This window comes from Heloderma suspectum, chromosome 2 (assembly GCF_057233095.1).
Source record: "Heloderma suspectum isolate Gila_16-S chromosome 2, 16-S_ref, whole genome shotgun sequence".
NCBI lineage: Eukaryota > Metazoa > Chordata > Lepidosauria > Squamata > Helodermatidae > Heloderma > Heloderma suspectum.
In genome coordinates this window covers 394,846,726-394,867,838 of record NC_139459.1, presented here as the reverse complement: position 1 = coordinate 394,867,838, position 21,113 = coordinate 394,846,726, and the positions used below count along the sequence as shown (strand labels likewise).

General features: G+C 47.4%; 1 protein-coding gene across 1 annotated transcript; it reads right to left on the bottom strand.

Annotated features, from left to right (window-relative positions):
• Window positions 1–486: 486 nt before the first annotated feature.
• LOC146356501 (uncharacterized) lies at window positions 487–20,289 on the bottom strand. The gene is made up of 7 exons (XM_084841167.1): window positions 20,022–20,289; window positions 18,856–19,467; window positions 15,399–15,519; window positions 6,836–6,933; window positions 6,067–6,193; window positions 4,566–4,658; window positions 487–2,342 (listed from the first exon to the last, which is right to left on the bottom strand). Exons 2-7 carry the CDS (start codon window positions 19,249–19,251, stop codon window positions 1,135–1,137), a joined length of 2,043 nt encoding a protein of 680 aa, XP_084697293.1. The 5' UTR covers window positions 19,252–19,467; window positions 20,022–20,289; the 3' UTR covers window positions 487–1,134.
• Between the last annotated feature and the right edge of the window lie 824 nt (window positions 20,290–21,113).

Here is a 21,113-nt window from a genome sequence, read left to right as displayed (position 1 = left end):
CAGCCAGAGTATTGCATGTCCCAGATAGGAAGATGCTGTGCCGGAAGTGCAGGATGATGTCGGCTTAGTCTCTGGAATTTCTCCCTGCAAAGAAGGCAGATGAACCTCAAGACTCAGATGGACACTCAAGAATGAGGTGGGGAGTTTCTCCTCCTATGATGCACAGACCGAAACCGTCATCTGGTTCACAGCCAGATAAGATGATGGACCAATTCTAGCACTGCATCAACCCAAGCAAACCAGTTGCTGGGAAACATGGGCAGGAGGGTGGTTTTGCACTCACGTCCTGCTTGTAGGTTCCCAGTTGACAACTGGTTTGCCACTGTGTGAACAGAATGCTGGACTAGATCCAGCAGGACTCTTCTTATGTTTTTATGAACAGTGGTACCAGTGTCTCTAGGCCATTACCCCAGCTGGAATACTTACTGATCAGATGAGACTGCCGCAAGAATCTGATTCCTTTCTTAGCACACGGTACTCTTTTTTGGACCTTTATTCAAAGAAAAGACACCGAGGGGCCTCCACCGGATCACTGCCAGGATGCACTCGGGATGTGGCCAATATACTTAACAAGGACTTCCCTGAACTGTTTCATTTCCAATGTGTACTTAATAAGGACTGACTCCTACCTAATGAATTCTATATTATGTATTTGGATTATTTTCATGTTATTGTTCATGTTACTGGGTTGAATCGCCTGGTGCCACAAACCCAGGCAGCCCGCAGCAAGCAACCATGCTTTCGCCAGAGAAAATGTCAGGGGTCATACGAAGAAGGAAGAATGGCCATTCCAATCAACATCGTCACCCAAAGCCCTTCATCCAGTGGATGGCAGACAGGGACGGAGAACCCATGGGGCGGAGAACCCATGGAATTCCCAGTAGAAGGGTTTGTCCTGCTGAGGAGAACACCGGGGGTCATCAGAACACTCCATGAAACACAGTTGTATGGGTGTGTGATCCCTTCACTTTTTGGAAGGGACCATCTTGGAAGCTACAATAGCAAGCTCGCAAGGGGTAACAAGGTGAACTGCCCAGTAGCTGAGTGGGAAAAGAACATCACAATGGGAAACGCTGTGGGTGGGGGCTCAAATCCCATGCTGGGGAGACAGAAATACAGCTTCTCCAAGGCCTTTCAGGGGTGTGTCTGCTCTGATGGAAGCTCGTTCCACACACAGAGTGTCTCGCTTGTGTGGATTCTTTGATGTCTTTTAAGGTCTGAGCTACGCGAGAACTGCTTTCCACAAACCGCACATTCGTAGGACTTCTCCCCGGTGTGAGTCGCTTGATGCGAAGCAAGATGTGAGCTGCGACTGAATTGCTTTCCACACTCCGAGCACCGATAGGGCTTCTCCCCTGTATGGATTCTTTGATGTCTTTTAAGGTGTGTGCTACAGCTGAAGCTCTTTCCACACTCAGAGCATTGATAGGGCTTCTCCCCTGTGTGGATGCCCTGGTGCCTTTTAAGGTGCGTGTTCTCAGTGAAGCTCTTTCCGCACACCAAACAGGTATAGGGCTTCATGCCTGTGTGGATTTTTTGGTGCTTGTTAAGGTTTGAGCTCAGGCTGAAGCTTTTTCCACACTCCAAGCATTCATAGGGCTTCTCCCCTATGTGGTTCCTTTGATGCAAGGTAAGGCTTATGCTGTGACTGAAACTCTTTCCACACTCTGAGCATGTGTAGGGCTTCTCACCTGTGTGGATTCTTTTATGCGAAGTCAGGTCTGAGCTACGAATGAACTGCTTCCCACACTCTGTGCATTCGTAGGGCTTCTCCCCGGTGTGGATTCTTTGATGCGAGTCAAGGTGCGAGGCGCGGCTGAATTGTTTTCCACACTCGAAGCATTGATAGGGCTTCTCCCCTGTGTGGATCTGTTTGTGTCTTTTAAGGTGCGCGCTGCGGCTGAAGTTCTTTCCGCACTCTGAACACTGATAGGGCTTCTCCCCCGTGTGAATTCTTTGATGTATTTTAAGGTGCGTGCTGCGACTGAAGCTCTTCCCACATTCCAAACACACATACAGCTTCGCCCCGGTGGGGAAGCTTTGATGCAAGCTAAGGTCTGAGCGGCGAATGAATGGATTTCCACACTGCAAGCATTTATACGTTTTATCTCCTGCATGAAACAGATGGTGTTTAGCACGGTACATCTGCTCGCTGAAGCTCTTTCCACACTCTGAGCATATCAACAGTTTCTCTCCAGTGTGAATCATCCTTTTGTTTCCATCGTGACGTTCTTCTAGCACCGGGATATCATGGAAGCCAGCTCCTTCAAAAACAATGAGTTCGTTCTCCCACTGTTCTTCCATTTTCATTCTCTGCTCTTTGTTGCTCTCCCTCTTATCACCTGAAGAAATCAAAAGAGAAACCTGAAAAAGGAGAAAGAGAGCTCCATTCTATTGCATGGAGTGGAGAAAGTGGACAGTGGACATTTTTCTCCCTCTCTCATAGTACAAGAACCCAATGGGGTCGTCCCATGAAGAATAGTCAAGCTATGGAGTTCGTTACCACAAGATGTAGTGATGGCCACCAATTTGGATGGCTTTAGAAAGGGGTTAGAGAAATCCTTGGAAGAGAAGGCTGTCAATGGCTACTAGTCCTGATGGCTCTGTGCCATAGTATCAGAAGCCGTGAGCCTCTGTACACCAGTTGCTGAGGAACATGGGTGGGAGGGAGCTGTTGTGCTCATGTCCTGCATGTGGCTTTCCCATGGGCAGCTGGTTGGCCACTGTGTGAAGAGAGTGCTGGACTAGATTCTCTATCAGACCGTGGTCTGATCCAGCAGGGCTCTTCTTCTGCTCTTAGGACAAGAAGCAGGAATGAAATTCCCTCACGTTCTTAAGTTCTTATTGCTGAGCTCTCTAGCAATATAGGAAGGCTCAGATGCAATACTGTAAAGGAATACAGGACCAATGGTTCATCTCTGCGGGTCCTGCTCAATCCTCAATCCTCCCCAAGGAAAAGTGTGGGTGCGTGGAGGGTAAGTGGTAAGCAAGCACAATTTGTGACATTGCACAACATTATAGGTTTTAATCTATAAAGCCTTACATGGCTTGGGACCACAATACCTGATGGAGCGCCTCTCCTGACACGAACCTACCTGTATACTACACTCAACATCTAAGGCCCTCCTCCGGCTGCCTACACTGAGGGAAGCTCGGAAGACAGCGATAAGGGAGAGGGCCTTTTCGGTGGTGGCCCCCAAATTATGGAATAATCTCCCTGACGAGGCCTGCCAAGAGCCAACACATTGTTATTTTTTTGGCGCCAGGTTAAGACCTTTCTCTTCTCCCAGGCATTCGACAGTATATGTTAAGTGTTTAATCAATCCTGGAATGTCTTATGGTTATGGTTGTTTGTTTTTGAGATTGTTTGTTTGAAGCTGTTTTAGATATGTTTCTTTTGTGTATACTGCCTGTTCATGTGTTTTTATGTAAATGGTTTTTAATCTCTGTCTATTGTATTTTTAATGTTTTTAATCTTTGTAAACTGCCCAGAGAGCTCTGGCTATTGTGGGCTGTATAAAAATGTAATAAATAATTTAATAATAATAATAATAATAATAATAATAATAATATTAACAACAACAACATGACTGATCCCAGGGCATGTCTGTTAAGGCATCATCAGCCTTAGCTTCCAATTTCCTGGCTTTGTGGAGCATAAGCTAAAAAACGGGAAGATTTGTCTGTCACTGAATATATTCTGATAACCAGTGTGGTATACAGAGTGTTGGTTACTTTGCACACATAGCATTATGGGTTCTGTCCCTGGCATCTCAAAATGGAGGTACTCAAACAACAGAGCAGGAAAGACATCCACCAGAAATCTTAGAGGACCACTCCCAGACAAAGTAGATAATGCTGCACACTGTGGTATTGTCTTGAAGAGCTGGTATTCAATACAAATTCCTTCCTTACTTTTAGACAGAAAATATCCCTTTCCCAATTGACAGAGTCCCCAAACTACTCTCCGGTTGTTTCTCTGACAGATCCCTCAAAAGCAAGTAACATTTAGTCAGAAGAAATGTCTGCCAGGAGAACACAGGTTCACACAACACGACAACCCGCGTTCAAGACGAGGCTGGACAGCCATCTGTCAGGGATGCTCTGACTTGGATTCCTGCATTGAGCAGGGGGTTGGACTTGATGGCCTTGTAGGCCCCTTCCAACCCCACTATTCTATGATTCTATGAACCCATACTCAAGGTTGAACCGTGGGTTGTTGTTGAATTGTGGGTTGTTATGTTGTGTGAACCCAACCACACTAACAACCCATGAACAACCCATGAAGGAAACACATGGTTGCTGGGTTGTGAACTGTGGCTTGTTTGTGGTAAACAAACCATGGTTTATTATTATTATTATAAATAAACCATGGTTTATTATAAACACATGGTTTATTGTGTGAACACAACACCTAATTGTGTTGTGTTCACACAACACAACAATCCACGATTCAATGACAACTCACACTCAACCTAGAGTATGGGTTGAGTAGGCTGTCATGTTGTGTGAACCAAGTCACTGCCTGATAGGCCTGACAAGAGTCCCAAAACACACGTGCTTACCCACTGGTATCTCTTTTTCCTTGAAGCCCTCAAAAAATAGATCTTCTCTTTCTTCCTTCCAGGAGATGAGGTCAGATCCAGGAACTGGAAACCCTTTTTAAGAGGAAAGAAATAGAGAAATCACTTCTGGTAGTTCTGACTATAATGAACACTTCGGGATTTAAAACCAGCCTATCTGGCAAGATGGTTTAACTCCTGAACATGGGAATGTAAACAAGAGTGGGCTGGCTGTTGAAGGTGACTGGTTGGAGCAAGAAGCACCACAATGCTTAGCTTAGGGTGATATACCAACTACGCCCTCATCTGGACAGATAGCCTAGCTACAGTTATCCATCCTCTGATAACTTCTCGTCTGGATTACTGCAATGTGTTATATGTGGGGCTGCCCTTGAAAACGGTCTGGAAACCTCAGCTTGTCCAAAACAGGGCAGCAAGATTGTTAACAGGGACTGGACAACAAGATCACATTACACCAGTACTTTTCCAGCTGCGCTGGCTGCCAGTCCATTTCTGGGCCCAATTCAAAGTGCTGGTCTTAACATTCAAAGCCCTTAATGGCTTGGGGCCAGGTTATCTGAAGGATCGCCTCCTCCCATATGAGCCTGCCCAGACCCTAAGATCATCCTCAGGGATCCTTCTCCAGGAGCCCCCGCCAAAGGAAGTGAGGTGGGTGGCTACCAGGAAGAGGGCCTTTTCTGCTGTGGCACCCCGGTTGTCAAATGAGCTCCTTAGAGAAGTTCGCCTGGCACCTAAGTTGTGCTCTTTCTGGCGTCAGGTGAAGACCTTTTTATTTTCCCAGGAATTTTAGCACGTTAACATTCTAGTCTTTTAGCTCTGCTGAATTTTAAGTCTCTGCATGGCTGCTAGGTTTTATGCCAGTTGTACTTTTATACTGTAGTTTTAATGCTTTTATATTTTCTATCGTTTTTATGCTGTACTTGTGGTTTTGATTTTTGTGAACCGCCCAGAGAGCTTCGGCTATTGGGCTGTATAGAAATATAAAACATAAATCAATACATAAATAAATGCTATGTTTGCTCCTTGGCCAACGTGCTTTGAAATCAAATTAAACAGCAGTCATGGAGAAGATGCCAGTGTTATGCTTGATGGCTGCATCGCAGGGGAAGGGAACCCCATCACGGAGGAAGTGCCCTCTTAGAACATCCCACACTTCCCAAAGTTGGACCAGGAGGCTCCCTTAAACATCCAAGTCTTGCAGCGGCCATACGAAGGCCACCGGGTAAAGGTTGAAGAGGTTCCACAATCTGGCCAGCTCAGAGGATGAAGAGGTGAGCATTTCACCAATACTTTTAGGGGTTTGTGTACATTGCCTTGTGGGTTTCCTTTGGAATAGTGATTGATGCGCGTTGAAAGTACATGCCAGAAACACGGACCAGCTACGGTTGCCCTCAGTGGCATCCCGACAATGTGCTGATGCAGAGAAAGAGAAAGAACAGCCATGATTCCGGCTTTCTTTGTAAAGGCAAAGAGGGCTCCTTACCCAGAGAAGCCAGGTTCCCATAAGTCTCCTCTGTGACGTCCCTGTGCAGAGCCCTCTGGCCTGGATCCAGCAAAGCCCACTCCTCCTCTGTGAAATGCACAGCCACCTCCTCAAAGGTCCCCGGACCCTGTGTTAAGGAAATATCCCAGGCAGGTCAGGCTGAACAGTCAGAAATTTATTAAAGCACGTCAGAGAGACAGACAGAACTGTCTCCCTCAAATAAAAGAATTAGAATGCATTTATTCAGCCTGGAAGGTGGAGAACAAAAAAAAATACACTACGCATGCTCAGAAACCAATTAGTACTCAGCAACAGTCTTCTCAACACAGCAGCCTTCTTATCTTTAGGGATGAGTTACTTTGGGGGATAGGAATTTCTTGCTTATGAGCAGGTTACAATTACCTTCTTGTGGTCAGACACACACACACACACGCATACCACTCAATCCCATCAGGCACCTCGCCTGAACCAAACTACTTACAAGGCCTAGTCAGGCTGACTTTAACACCTGGAAGAGGTGGAGGAGGAGGAGGAGGAAGAAGAAGAAGAAGAAATAATCATGTTCTCCTTGCAGTTACTGTAACAAACATTTCAAAGGGAAACTAAAGGTGGATGTTCTCCTGCAGGACCCAAAGCCACCAGAGTAGTGTCAGCAGCTTTCTTTGTGTTCATATTTGACTGAAGCAAAGAGATACATTCTGCAAGAACGAGGGTGATTTGCAGGGGGGCGGGAAATCCGAACTCTTTTTGCCAATGTTCCCCGCCATACCTGTTTTGGCAGCCCAGCATCTAATCCACCACAACGTGAAGGAGGTCTTGCAGGAACGCCCAGGGTCTCTCCGCTATCCCTGAGCGCCGTTCCATTCCCTAAGAGGAAGACAAAGAAAGTAGAGAGATTTTGCAATTCATTTCTTTTATTTACTTCTGTATCACATTTATATACCACTCCATATCTAGATTCCAGAGCAGTGAACAATAAAAGATACAGGGATGAGATAAAAGAATAAAACCCCATGCTAAACATTATTTTGTGTGGGGTGGGAATTTTATGCGGGAATGCTAAAAAACTCAGAATTCCAGGAAAAGCCACGGCTGGTCAGTCAAGGAAGGCTTCCTGAAATAAAGATGTCTTCAGGAGGCCCTGGAAACAACACAGTGTTTGGCACCTGCCTGACTTCCAGAGGCAGGGAGTTCTATAGAAAGGGGGCCACCACACTGAAGGCTCTTCTCCGGGTGGACTCAAATTGGGCCACAGGTCCATGTGGAACCACCAGGAGCAGGGTGGCTCAAGTCAAGATGACTTCAGTGACCGGGCAGGTCGATAAGGGAGAAGGCGCTCTCTCAGTTTAGTTCCTTAAGTGAAATCCTTAAGTGAGGAGGGCTTTGGATAGGGGTGAATGCTCCTTCCTTGTTCTCCTCGACCTCTCAGCGGCTTTTGATACTGTTGACCACGGTATCCTCCTGGACCGCCTGGAGGGGTTGGGCATTGGAGACACCGTATTGCGGTGGTTCCGGTCCTTCCTCTCCGGCAGGTACTAGAGGGTAGCACTGGGAGAGGAGGTTTCGGACCCGTGGCCACTTACTTGTGGGGTGCCACAGGGTTCCATCCTCTCCCCGATGCTATTTAACATCTATGTGAAGCCGCTGGGGGCTATCATCAGGAGGTCTGGGGTGCAGTGTCATCAATATGCGGATGACACGCAGTTCTACCTCTCTTTCAAATCTTCACCAAGGTTGGCTGTAGAATCCCTGTCCAAATGTCTGGAGACGGTGAGTGGCTGGATGGGGAGGAATAGGCTGAAGCTGAACCCTGACAAGACCGAGGTACTTTTGGTGGGAGACAAGAGGAGGCTGGGGGATGTTGACCTGGTGCTGAATGGGGTACGGCTACCCTTGAAAGACCAGGTCCGCAGCCTGGGGGTCATTTTGGACTCCCAGCTGTCCATGGAGGCTCAGGTGTCAGCGGTGAGCCGGACAGCGCTGTATCAAATTGCTGTTTCCCGCCTCCCAGCTGAGCAGAGCAGAGCAGAGCAGAGCAAGCTGCTCCAGCTGGTCCAGGGACTACAGAAGCAGGCAAGCTCCCAGAGAGCGAGCGAACAGAGCGAGTGAACAGAGCGAGTGAACAGGGGGAGCAAACAGGAGTTGGCCAGGGGAGTTCGGCAGGGGAGGTCAAGGGGGAGGCCCCTAACATTTTTTAAAAATTATTTTTATTTTTTATTTTAACTAACTTTTTTCCATTTATTTGTCTTGCAACACGCACTTTCACACCAGTGGGACTCTGCTTTTAACCTCTACTGAGTAGAGGAGCAGGCACAGGCTAGTCTAGAACAATCACAAAGCTAGACACAAAAAGGGAAAAGAGGCTATGGAAGGACAAGACTCTCCAGTGGTGGTGACCTGCAAGGTGTGTGCAATGTTTGTTTTCTTGCCTGAGAACAACATGGCCTACACCTGCAACAAGTGCAAGTTGATCACGCTGCTGGAGGAAAAGGTAAGTGGACTGGGGCGGCGACTGTCGACCCTCCGGGGAATAAGAGAACACGAAGAGTTCTTGGACAGAATGGGGGAACTACAGCAGCAAAGGGCAGACCAGAAGCTTGAAGAGCAACAGCAAGATGAGGCAGTGGGAAATGCTGAGGTGAAGAAAAATGGAGTAGAGGATACTCCTTGGAAAAGGGTGACAGTTAGGAGAAGAAGAACTAGACGCCACTCTGCACCAGTGGAAGCAGTGGAGCTGTGGAACCGATTCCAGGTACTTGCAGATGAGACTGGAGGACAGCCTGCAGAGGAAGAATCACAGGGGAACCTGCATGAGAGTGAGCAAGAGGCTGAAGGTCAGTCAAACACAGGCGATGAAACCCAGGCCTACAAGAAGAAAAAGAGAAGAGTGGTAGTAGTGGGAGACTCCTTGCTGCGTGGGATCGAGACCCAAGTATGTCGCGAAGACCCATGGACTCGCCAGGTATGTTGTCTCCCAGGAGGACAGATTAGAGACGTGACTGAAAGGTTGCCTGCACTCATAAAGCCCACTGACAGGTATCCCTTTCTTCTCATCCATGTGGGAACAAATGATACTGCCAAGCGGAGCTACGAAGAGATCACGTCAGACTTTGAAGCTTTGGGAAGGAAACTCAAGAACTTTGGGGCCCAGATAGTTTTCTCATCCATCCTTCCAGTAGTTAGAAGAGGGATAGAAAGGGAAGAAAAAATACTCCGGGTGAATGACTGGCTACGAAGGTGGTGCCGACGAGAGAGATTTGGATTCTGGGACCACGGGCTATACTTCCTGGAAGATGGGCTGTTGGCTACGGATGGGTTGCACCTCACAAAGGCTGGGAAGACTGTGTTTGGCCACAGCATGAAGAACTTCATCAGGAGGGCTTTAAACTGAATCCTACGGGGAAGGGAGATATAATGTTGGGGGTAACAATGGACATAGGCGCATGCACTGTAATGGAGAGAACAGCTCTGATAGCGCCCAATAATAGTCTTCAGACACATGTAGGAAGAAAGCCAGACTATGAAGCACATGGTCTTCGAGGTCTATATACTAATGCTCAGAGTATGGGAAACAAACAGAACGAACTTTAACTCTTAATACAAGAGGGAAATTATGACCTGATAGGTATAACTGAGACTTGGTGGGATGACTCTCATGACTGGAATACAGCAATTGAAGGATAGAACTTGTTCAAAAAGAACAGGAGGAACAGAAAGGGAGGTGGAGTTGCACTGTATGTGAAAAATACGTATCTCTGCACAGAAATACAGGAGGATGAGCTTGGTAGCCCCATCGAGAGCATCTGGGTTGAAATAAATGGAGCAAAGAATAAAAGGAACCTGGTGGTCGGAGTCTACTACTGGCCACCCAATCAAGGAGAAGACAAGGAAGAAACTTTTGAAAAGCAAATAGCCAATGTTTTAAGGAAGCATGATGTAGTAGTCATGGGGGACTTCAATTTCCCTGATATTTGTTGGGAGACAAATTCTGCAAAACATGGCCCCTCCAGGAAATTCCTGACTTGTGTGGCGGATAACTTCCTCCTACAGAAAGTAGAGGAAGGAACTAGAGGATCGGCTATCCTTGACTCGATCCTAACCAACAGAGATGACTTAGTGGATAAAGTAGCAGTTACAGGAACTCTGAGGGAAAGCAACCATGTTGTACTTGAGTTCTTGGTTCTAAGGGAAGCAAAAGCCGAGTGTAGTCAAACGCGTACCCTGGATTTTAGGAAAGCTGATTTTCATAAACTCAGAACAGTGATAAGTAAGGTCCCATGGCAAGCGATGCTAGCGAGAAAAGGAGTCCAAGATGGGTGGGAACTTTTAAAAAAGGAAATTCTCAAGGCACAATCACAAGCAATTCCAACAAGAAGAAAAGGTGGAAGACAACAGAAGAAGCCAATGTGGCTTCACAAAAAGCTTAGGGATGACCTGAAAACAAAAAAGGACACATATCGGAAGTGGAAAGAAGGCCAAGTAACAAAGGAAGAGTACAGGCAGATAGCACAGAATTGCAGGGATGGCGTCAGGAAGGCTAAAGCTGAGAATGAGCTGAGGTTAGCAAGGGATGTTAAAAACAACAAAAAGGCTTTCTTCAGCTACGTGCATAGTAAAAGGCAGAGGAAAGAAATGGTGGTTCAGCTATTAAATAAGGATGGCAAAACGATAACAGATGACAAAGAAAAGGCAGAGGTGCTCAATTCCTACTTTGGCTCAGTCTTCTCCCAAAAGAGGGTCTATGACCCCCCTGGCAAAGGTGAAGTACAGGCTGAAGGGGCAGGATTGCAGCTTGAGATCGACAGGCATATGGTCAAGGAACACCTCATTACTTTGAATGAGTTCAAATCTCCAGGGCCAGATGAACTGCATCCTAGAGTCATAAAGGAACTGGCAGAAGAACTCTCAGTACCGCTGTCTATTCTCTTTGAGAAATCATGGAGGACGGGGGAAGTGCCAGATGACTGGAGGAGGGCTAACGTTGTCCCTATCTTCAAAAAGGGTAAAAAGGAGGAACCTGGGAACTACAGACCAGTCAGTCTGACATCAATCCCTGGGAAAATTCTGGAGCAGATCATAAAGCAATCCATCTGGAAGCACCTTGAAAACAATGCCGGGATTACTCGAAGCCAACATGGATTTGTCAAGAACAACTCCTGCCAGACAAATCTGATCTCATTTTTTGATCAAGTCACCTCCCTTGTAGACCGTGGGAATGCTGTAGACATCATATACCTTGACTTCAGCAAAGCTTTCGACAAAGTGCCCCATGATATCCTGATGAGCAAACTAGCTCAAAGTGGGCTAGATGAAACAACGATCCGGTGGATCCACAGTTGGCTACAGAATCGGACTCAAAGAGTGCTGATCAATGGGACCTTCTCAAACTGGGGAGAGGTAACGAGTGGGGTCCCGCAGGGCTCAGTCCTGGGCCCAGTGCTCTTCAATATTTTTATTAATGACTTGGAGGAGGAGGTGCAGGGAATGCTGATCAAATTTGCAGATGACACAAAATTGGGCGGGATAGCTAATACTTTGGAAGACAGAAACAAAATTCAAAGTGATCTGGATAGACTGGAGCGCTGGGCAGAAAACAACAGAATGACATTTAATAGGGACAAATGCCAAGTTCTGCACCTAGGAAAAAGAAACCAAATGCACAGTTACAAGATGGGGGATACGTGGCTCAACCACACTGCAAGCGAGAAGGATCTTGGAATTGTTGTCGATCACAAGCTGAATATGAGCCAACAATGTGATGTGGCTGCAAAAAAGGCAAATGCTATTTTGGTCTGCATTCATAGAAGCATCGCTTCCAAATCCCAGGAAGGACTAGTTCCCCTCTACTCAGCACTGGTTAGGCCTCATCTGGAATACTGTGTCCAGTTCTGGGCACCACACTTTAAGAAGGATGCAGACAAACTGGAGAGGGTTCAGAGGAGGGCAACAAAGATGATCAGGGGACTGGAAACAAAGCCCTATGAAGAGAGACTGAAAGAACTGGGCAAGTTTAGCCTTGAGAAGAGAAGACTGAGGGGAGATATGATAGCACTCTTCAAGTACTTGAAAGGTTGTCACAGAGAAGAAGGCCAGGACCTCTTCTTGATCATCCCAGAGTGCAGGACACGGAATAATGGGCTCAAGTGACAGGAAGCCAGATTCCGGCTGAACATCAGGAAAAACTTCCTGACTGTAAGAGCAATACGACAATGGAACCAATTACCTGGGGAAGTGGTGGGCTCTCCCACACCGGAGGCCTTCAAGACGAGGCTGGACAGCCATTTGTCGGGGATGCTCTGACTTGGATTCCTGCATTGAGCAGGGGGTTGGACTCGATGGCCTTGTAGGCCCCTTCCAACCCTAATATTCTATGATTCTATGAACTCCATCTGATATGGCGGCTGCGCGCCTTCCTTCCCGACCCTCTGCTCCCATCGGTAGTACATGCCCTGGTCTCCTCTTGTTTAGACTACTGTAATGCGCTCTATGTGGGGTTACCCTTGAAGACAGTTTGGAAACTGCAGCTGGTACAGAATGCGGTGGCTCGCCTGATTAAAGGCAGCCACCGGCGAGATCACATCACTCCAGTGCTGAAGGAGTTGCACTGGTTACCAATTGTTTTCAGGGCCAAATTCAAGGTGTTGGTTTTGACCTTTAAAACCCTATATGGTTCCGGCCCAGCCTATCTTAAGGAGCGCCTCCAGCAACACCGGACAGGCCGCTTAACAAGATCAGCCTCGGATGGCCTTCTCTCTGTCCCATCAGCCAGGACAGCTAGACTGGTGGGGACGAGGGAGAGGGCCTTCTCTGTGGTGGCCCCCAGTCTGTGGAGTTCCCTCCCTAGGGAACTCCGCCATGCCCCCTCTTTAATGAGCTTCCGTCGTGCATTAAAAATGTGGTTGTTCAGGCAGGCATTTGGGGTGGGTTAGGGTATTTTAGAAAATGTTTTTATTGTAGAATTTTATTGTTTTAAACTGTTTTATTGTATGTTGTACATCGCCCAGAGTGGCTGGGTGACCAGCCAGATGGGCGATTAATAAATTTAATAATAAATAAATAAATAAATAAATGGATCGTTCTCCACATTGCTTTTAGGCATAATTCAGAAGTGCTGGTTTTCATTTCTATAAAGTCTTAATCTATCAAAACAAAATCCCTTTTTTTTTTAATATGAGAGGATATGGGAGTAGGGGCTGCAGTTCAGTGGTAGAGCACCTGCTATGCCTGCAGAAGGTCGCAGGTTCTATCCCTGGCATCTCCAGATGGGGCCAGGAAAGAAACCCTGGAGAGCCATTGCTCCCAGTTTGTGTCAACAGCACTGGGCTAGATAAACCAAGGGTATGAGCAACCAAGGGGAAGTTGCTCAGTATGGCAACTTCCCGTCTTCCTAGGCTCCTCTCCTCCCCGGACAGAGGCTCAAGGGGAACACGAAAGCACTCCAGGGACCTCAGGCATATCTGAGAGAGGAGGCTGTGCTGAAATATGCCGCACGGACAGGAAGCCCAACTTTGGGCTAGGAAGTGCTCGTGTGGGGCAGGAAATATGGGCAGCATGAGAGGAGTCATTGCTTCTGTCTCGCTGTTTCCTTAACAAGACTGATCCTGGGATGGCAGGTCGGCATTACAGAGAACGTGTTGAAATACGCCGTACTAATCCTTACTAGTGATGCAAAATGTCCAGAAATTTTGAAGCCATGGGAAAACCTGGGGTGTTTTCCATTCGTGTGTTTCTTCCCCCCCAGGGAAAAAATGTAAGAACATGAGAAGAGCCCTGCTGGATCAAACCCAGGGTCCATCCAGTCCAGCACTGTGTTCACACAGTGGCTGACCAGCTGTCGACCGGGAACCCGCAAGCAGGGCATGAGCGCAACAGCACCCTCCCACCCATGTTCCCCAGCAACTGCTGTGCAGAGGCTCACTGCCTCTGGTTCTGGAGGTAGCACATAGCCATCCAGACTAGTAGCCATTGATAGCCTTCTTCTTCATTAATTTGTCCAACCCTCTTTTGAAGCCATCCAAATTGGCAGCCATCACGACATCCTGTGGTAGCAAATCCCATAGTATAACTATGCGCTGTGTGAAGGAGTCCTTCCTGTTATCTGTCCAGAATCTCCCACCAGTCAGCTTCGTGGGATGACCCCAGGTTCCTGTATTTTGGCCTTCTACCACCTTCGGTGGGTGGTCCAGCTATGTCCCTATCTGGACAGGAATAACCTGGCTTCAGTTGTCTATGCTCTGGCAATCTCGAAGTTAGATTACTGCAATGTGCTCTACGTGGGGCTGCCTTTGAAGACGGTTCGGAAGCTGCAGCTCATGCAAAAAGCAGCAACCAGATTGATAACGGGGACCAGAAGGTCCAAACATATAAGACCGACTCTGGCCTGCTTGCACTGGCTTCCTGCATATTTCTGAGAATGATGCAAGGTGCTGGTTTTAACTTATGAAGCCTTACATGGCTTGGGACCACAATACCTGACAAAGCGCCTCTCCTGACACCAACCTACCCACACACTACACTCAACATCTGAGGTCCTACCCCGACTTCCCATGCAGAGAGAAGCTCGGAAGAGATCAACAAAGGAGAGGGCCTTCTCGGTGGTGGCCCCTCAATTCTGGAATGATCTCTCCAACGAGGCTCACCTGGCACCAACATTGTTATCTTTTCAGCACCAGGTCAAGACCTTTCTCTTCTCCCAGGCATTTGGCAGCATATGATGAGATTTAATCAATCCTGGATTTGTCTCTTGAAGTTGCTTTTAGATATATGGTGTCTTTGTGTATAATGTCTGTTGGTGTGTGTTTTTATGTAAATGGCTTTTAACCTCTGTATACTGTATTTTTCATGTTTTTAATCTTTGTAAACCACCCAGAGAGCTTTGGCTATGGGGAAGTATAGAAATGTAATAAATAAATAAATAAATCTGGGGGAAAATGGAAAAATAAGCAATACTTAGTTTTGGAATGGAAATAAGGAATGGAAGGAATAATTATACTGGCAATCTTACAGAGAGGATTTTTTTTTTAAAAAAAAATCCCAATGGCTTCATTATTTTCAGATATTTTACATCTCTCATCTTTCTATAAAAGGGTTCTTATTGCATCATTCTGCGGGGAGTAAAGGCTGGGTAACAATATATAAACACCATGTCTTCAATTCTAAAAGAAAATATTTCATAATCTAAAGCTGTTGAATTTTTCCAATTTTTCAGGGGGATAACAAAAATGGTCCTTGGAAAAAAATGGGAAAAAGCTGGTTTTTTTTCAAAATTTTCCAGGTTTTTTCCAGGCCTTCACATTTTTTCACTGGTTTTTTCCAGGCCTTCACTTTCTTACCCAGTGAGGTGGCAACTCCATCACCCTCCTGCATGATCCACCTGAACAGTGACCTCTGACTGGTGTCCAACGGAGTCTCCTCTGGTTCATGGACTTCAGTGGCCACTTTAGATAACACGCCCTACATCCAAGGTGGGAAAAAATGATTTTTTTAAATGAAAAACATTGATATTTTAAAAATGTAAAATGGATTTTTTCATTTAAATTGGATTTTTTTAAAGAACACAGAAATCATAAGAACATAAGAGCCCTGCTGGATCAGGCCCAGGGTCCATCTAGTCCAGCATTCTGTTCACCCAGTGGCCATCCAGCTGTTGGCCAGGAACCCTCAAGCGGGACACAAGTGCAACAGCACCCTCCCACCCATGTTCCCCAGCACTGGTGCACATAGCTAGGTACAGCAATTGCCGGGGAACATGGGTGGGAGGGTGCTGTTGCGCTTGTTGCGCTCACTGCCTCTGGTACTGGAGGTAGCACATGGCCATCAGGACTAGTAGCCACTGATAGCCTCCTCCAGATATTTATCTAACCCCCTTTTAAAGCCATCCAAATTAGTGGCCATCACTACATCCTGTGGTAGCGAGTTCCATAGTTGAACTATATAGATAAGATACAAAATTTCTCTCTAACAGAAAGATATATATATATATATATATATATATATATAAAATTTTGATTAAATCTCATCACAAACGTGCTAACCCTTGCACTTAGTCTCATAAAAATTAAGTTACCTAGCAATCAATCATGGGCATTGATTTCAGCTTTTCATCTCATGAAAATAGCTCTGTCCAGCCCATCAGCTTTTGCTCCTTGAAAATTCTGTGCTTTCAGTTTCTCTGACCATAGTCACATGTGCAAAGACACAGGCTAGAGAGGACTGTTGGAGTGACAGAGTTAGGCCAAGCAAGGCAGAGGAGTTAGTTAAGACAGAAAGACAATATGGCAGAGTGGATAAGAACATAACATAAGAACATAAGAAGAGCCCTGCTGGATCAGACCAAAGACTAGATCAGACTAGATGGATCAGACTAGATGGACCATCTAGTCCAGCATTCTGTTCACATGGTGGCCAGCCAGATGTCGACCAGGGACCCACAAGCATGAAAAATGATGCTTAAAATGCATCCCCCCAAAACGGATTTTTTAAAAATGAGAATTGGATCTTTTCAGCCTATCAAGCCTTACTTCAACCTATCCGTCATGAACATTTATTTTTGTTTGCTCCTTTGTTTTTTTTTTGCAGGGACAAGTCTGGGTCAAGACAGAGTGAAGCAGCACTAGAAAGAAAAGAACACAAAAAAAGTCCAATACGCATGTTGCTACATTCTTATACTAAGTCTTCAAACCTATACCCACTTACCTGGGAGTATGTCCCAATGAACTCAATGGAACATCTTTCCGAGGAGACATGTATAGGATTGTGTTGTTAACCTCAAACAGTCATGGGTGCTGGTCGTAAGAAAAACCTTCTATGGAATATTTTAAAGACATTCCCACTAAAGGTAAAAAGGATAGTATGCAAAATATATACAGTGAGACAAGGAGATGCAAAGTCTGCTTGTAAAAATGAAACAGTGTGAATAACACCCTATGGCACAATCCTATGCAGGGTTTGACAGAACTAAGTCCTACATGGCTGGCTGGGAGATGCTGCAGGCTGTAGGACTTACTTGTCTAAATGTGCATCAGATGACACCCTTAGTTGTTAATTAACATGGCTTTAGTGGTCAGATCTGCATCGTCGTTCTGGAAATATATGAAAAAGTTTCAGTAGGAAACTTGATTTAAATCAGTGATTGAAATCGACCTTTTTTTCTCACGGATTTAAATCATGATGCACATTTAAATCAATCCACCCTTCCTGCATCTGTAACAGGATGGAGGATCCCAGGCAAGGAAGGGGCGGGGGGAGGTTATTGATGTGAAGGCCTGGGGAAAAAATGGAAAAATTCAGGGGGGAAAATGGTGTTTTTCTGAGGACTGTTTTGGGGTTTTTTTTCCTGAAAAATTGAACAGGTTTGGATTATGAAATATTTTCTTTTAGAATTTAAGACAAAGTATGTTTAGTAATGTATGGCTGTGAGAGCTGGACTATAAGGAAGGCTGAGCGCCGAAGAATTGATGCTTTCGAACTGTGGTGCTGGAGAAGACTCTTACGAGTCCCCTGGACTGCAAGGAGGTCCAATCAGTCCATCCTAAAGGAAATCAACCCTGAGTGCTCATTGGAAGGACAGATGCTGAAGCTGAAGCTCCAATATTTTGGCCACCTAATGCGAAGAGAAAACTCCCTGGAAAAGACCCTGATGATGGGAAAGACTGAAGGCAAAAGGAGAAGGGGCCGGCAGAGGATGAGATGGCTAGATAGCATCACGGATGCAATGAATATGAACTTGAGCACGCTCCGGGAGAGAGCGCAGGACAGGAAGGCCTGGCGTGCTATGGTCCATGGGGTCACGAAGAGTCGGACACGACTGAACGACTGAACAACAACAATTTATATGTTATTACCCAGCATTTACTCCCCCCAAAAATGATTTCTAAAAACTATGTAATAAGAACACTTTTACAGAAAGACTAGAGATGTAAAATGTCTGGAAATAATGAAGCCATGGGGAAAAACATTTTTAATCCTCTCTGCAAGATCCCCAGCATAGTTATTTCTTTCATTCCTTATTAAAAGTATTGATCGAAAGTATATTTTACTGATAGACATTTATGCTCCGTTTCCCAGCATGTAAGTACAGTGCCCATTGTGCGTTCTTGGCAGCTTGGGTTTTGTTCCATGGAGTCCTGTGTTTCGAATGCTGTAGCAGTCATTTAATGTAGTTCTAATCTATTCAAACAATAATTATAAATTTACTGAGTTTACTTTTAAAAGTTCTAAAATATAATGATAATTTCATGAGCAAATTAAGTCACACATAAAATAACTTTAGGAACAGAAAGGCTATTTATGTTCCTAAAGCAGCCCCCCCCCACCTGGTTCCCTCCGGATATTTTGGACTACAGTGCCCAGCATTCCTGACTCTTGGCACACTGCCTCAGGCTGATGGGAGCTGAAGCCCAAAATATCTGTAGGGCACCAGACTGAGGAAGGCTGTCTTGAAGTAACAATGTGATTTTAGATCTTTGAAGAGCTCTAAATACAGCTTTTTTTTTTCATTTTCCCCAAAATTTCAGCTCTTTTGGGGAAAAAAAGTTTGTTTTTCCCATCTCAAAATTTCCAGAAAGTTTACATCTCTTGATGAGGCAAGGAGTGGGGCAAACACGTGAGCACATAAGGATCTGTGGACTGGGACTAAAGATCCCATGTTTGCATTAGAAGAGGACTCCAACAGGGCATCTCAAACTCCCTCCTAAAACCCACCTGGAGGAGAAGGCGACGTTCCCATATGTTCCCTTTTCCTCCACAGCTTCTCAGCCCCTTGGAGCTATCAGGATGAAGTGCTCTCACCTGCTCCTTGTCCTCCGCCTGGCTCAGGAGGAAACCTTCCGCCAGGGCCACCGCCTGGGAACTGGTCTCCGCTCCACACTCCCTGACCCAGCTCTCCATCTCCGGGGGCAGGATGGCCAGGAACTGCTCCAGGATCACCAGGTCCAGCATCTGGTTTTTCGAGTGTCTTTCTGGCTTCAGCCACTGCCGGTAAAGGTGGTGAAGTCGGCTGCAGACCTCTCGGGGCCCCTCGGCCTCCTGGAAGCAGAACTCCCTGAAGCGCTGGCACTGCACGTCCAAGCTGGCGGTGTTCTCCCGCAGGATCCTCTTCACTGTTCTCTCCCAGAATCCCCCGCTGCTCCCAGCCTGGGCGATACGGGGGCCTTGTCCTGCCGCCGGACAAGCTGAGCCCTTCATCTTGGACCTTTGCGCAGCTCAGCTTCCAACTTCCTTGCTGTGCCAATTTTTGTCCTGGGGGCAGGATTGTCTCCGTTGGGTGTGAAGGGGCTGGAGGAAGGGGGAGGACGTCTCCCAAGGTCACAAGGCCCCTGTATGCACCTCTTGCAAGCGTCAAGTGTAAAGATGCTCTGCAAGAAGCAATGGAGGATTCCAGCTAGTGACTGGGGCTTCTGCCTATAAGGAAGACAAATAAATGTCAATATTCAGAGGGATGCTAAGGGCTGGCGTGGGGGGGGGGGGCAGTTCCTCCCCATAAGAGGCACAGATCCAAACCTTAAGAACATAAGAAGAGCCCTGCTGGATCAGACCCAGGGTCCATCTAGTCCAGCATTCTGTTCACGCAGTGGCCAACCAGCTGTTGGCCAGGAACCCATAAGCAGGGCATGAGTGCACCAGCACCCTCCCACCCATGTTCCCCAGCAACTGATGTACACAAGCTCACTGCTTCTGGTACTGGAGGTAGCACATAGCCATCAGGACTCATAGCCACTGATAGCCTTTTCCCTCAGGAATCTGTCCATCCCCCTTTTAAAGACATCCAAATCCTGCCTGGGGTCCTGTCCCCCGGGGAACCTGTTGTGCGAACCTCCCGGCTTAGCAGAGGGGAGGACAGGAGCTCCAAGGTGAAGGATGCTGCGCCAAGCAGGGACTCAACCTGCCTCCCATTGGGATGAATGGGGGTGGGTAGGGAGCGTTAGATTCTCTCTCTCTCTGTATCTCCCCCCCGCCCCCCCCCCGCAGCAGCTGCCTCCGTGCCCTTTGTTATCTCCATCCCCTGGCTGGGCTTCTCTCCCGCTGGACCATTTCCCCTCCCTCCCATCGCCTGAGCCCCCAATACATTTGGGACTCACCTGGATTGCCCACCCGCACGCGTGGGAAAATCCCCGCCTGATTTCCCACGGGGAGAGGGAGGCGTCAAAGGCGAGTGGGTCTCATTCAGCCTTTTTTTCTCTCGCTCCCCCCCCCCCAAGGCGTCTCTACGAACCAACACTCTCTGGCTTTAACCCTTAGGTTGCCTGGGAGGCAAAGAGGCTGGCCGAGCGAGCCGCCCAGGCAGTGGCGGCGGGTGGCTCCGATTTCGGCGGGGCTGTGCATCCATCCTGGCTTTCAGTCCGCACCGGCCGGAGCGCCAACGGAGCTATCTGAGGTGCTGAGCCACATCCCCCAAACGGGTCCAGCACTTTGGGTAGCTCCTTTAGGGTTCCGGCTGGCGCTGACCGAAGCCCAGGTTGGATGCCCGGCCCCGCCGAAATCGGCGCCACCAGCCACCTCCGCTGCTCATCGCAGAAACGTGGATCTCTTCCGAGCCCTCCAGGAAGGTCTGCAGCCAGCGCAGGCTGGTGGCTTCCATGTCAGTGGGGCAGCGAATCCATTCTGGGCGCCGGTCAGATCCCTTAAGGAGCTATCCAAGGTGCCGAGCCTACTTTGGGGACCGGGCTCGCCACCTTCGATAGCTCTGTTAGAGCTCTGACCAAAACCCAGAGCAGGTTCACAGCCCCACTCGCATCGGATCCACCAGCCTCCGCTGCCTGCCGCGCGGCTCTGCGCTCTGAGAGCTCTCCCTGCGGCCTCACGCAAGCCCTGCGGGCGCCCTGTCCTTTCTCGCGCAGGCGAGACGGATCTCTTCACAGAACATCAGAAGAGTCCTGCTGGGTCAGACCAAGAGCCCATCCCGTCCAGCATGCTGTGCACACAGTGGCCAGCCAGCTGTCGACCAGGAACACACAAGCAACAGCACCCTCGCGCCCATGTTCCCCAGCAACTGGTGTACGTAGGCTCACTGCCTCTGGCACGGGAGGCAGCCCATAGCCATCAGGATT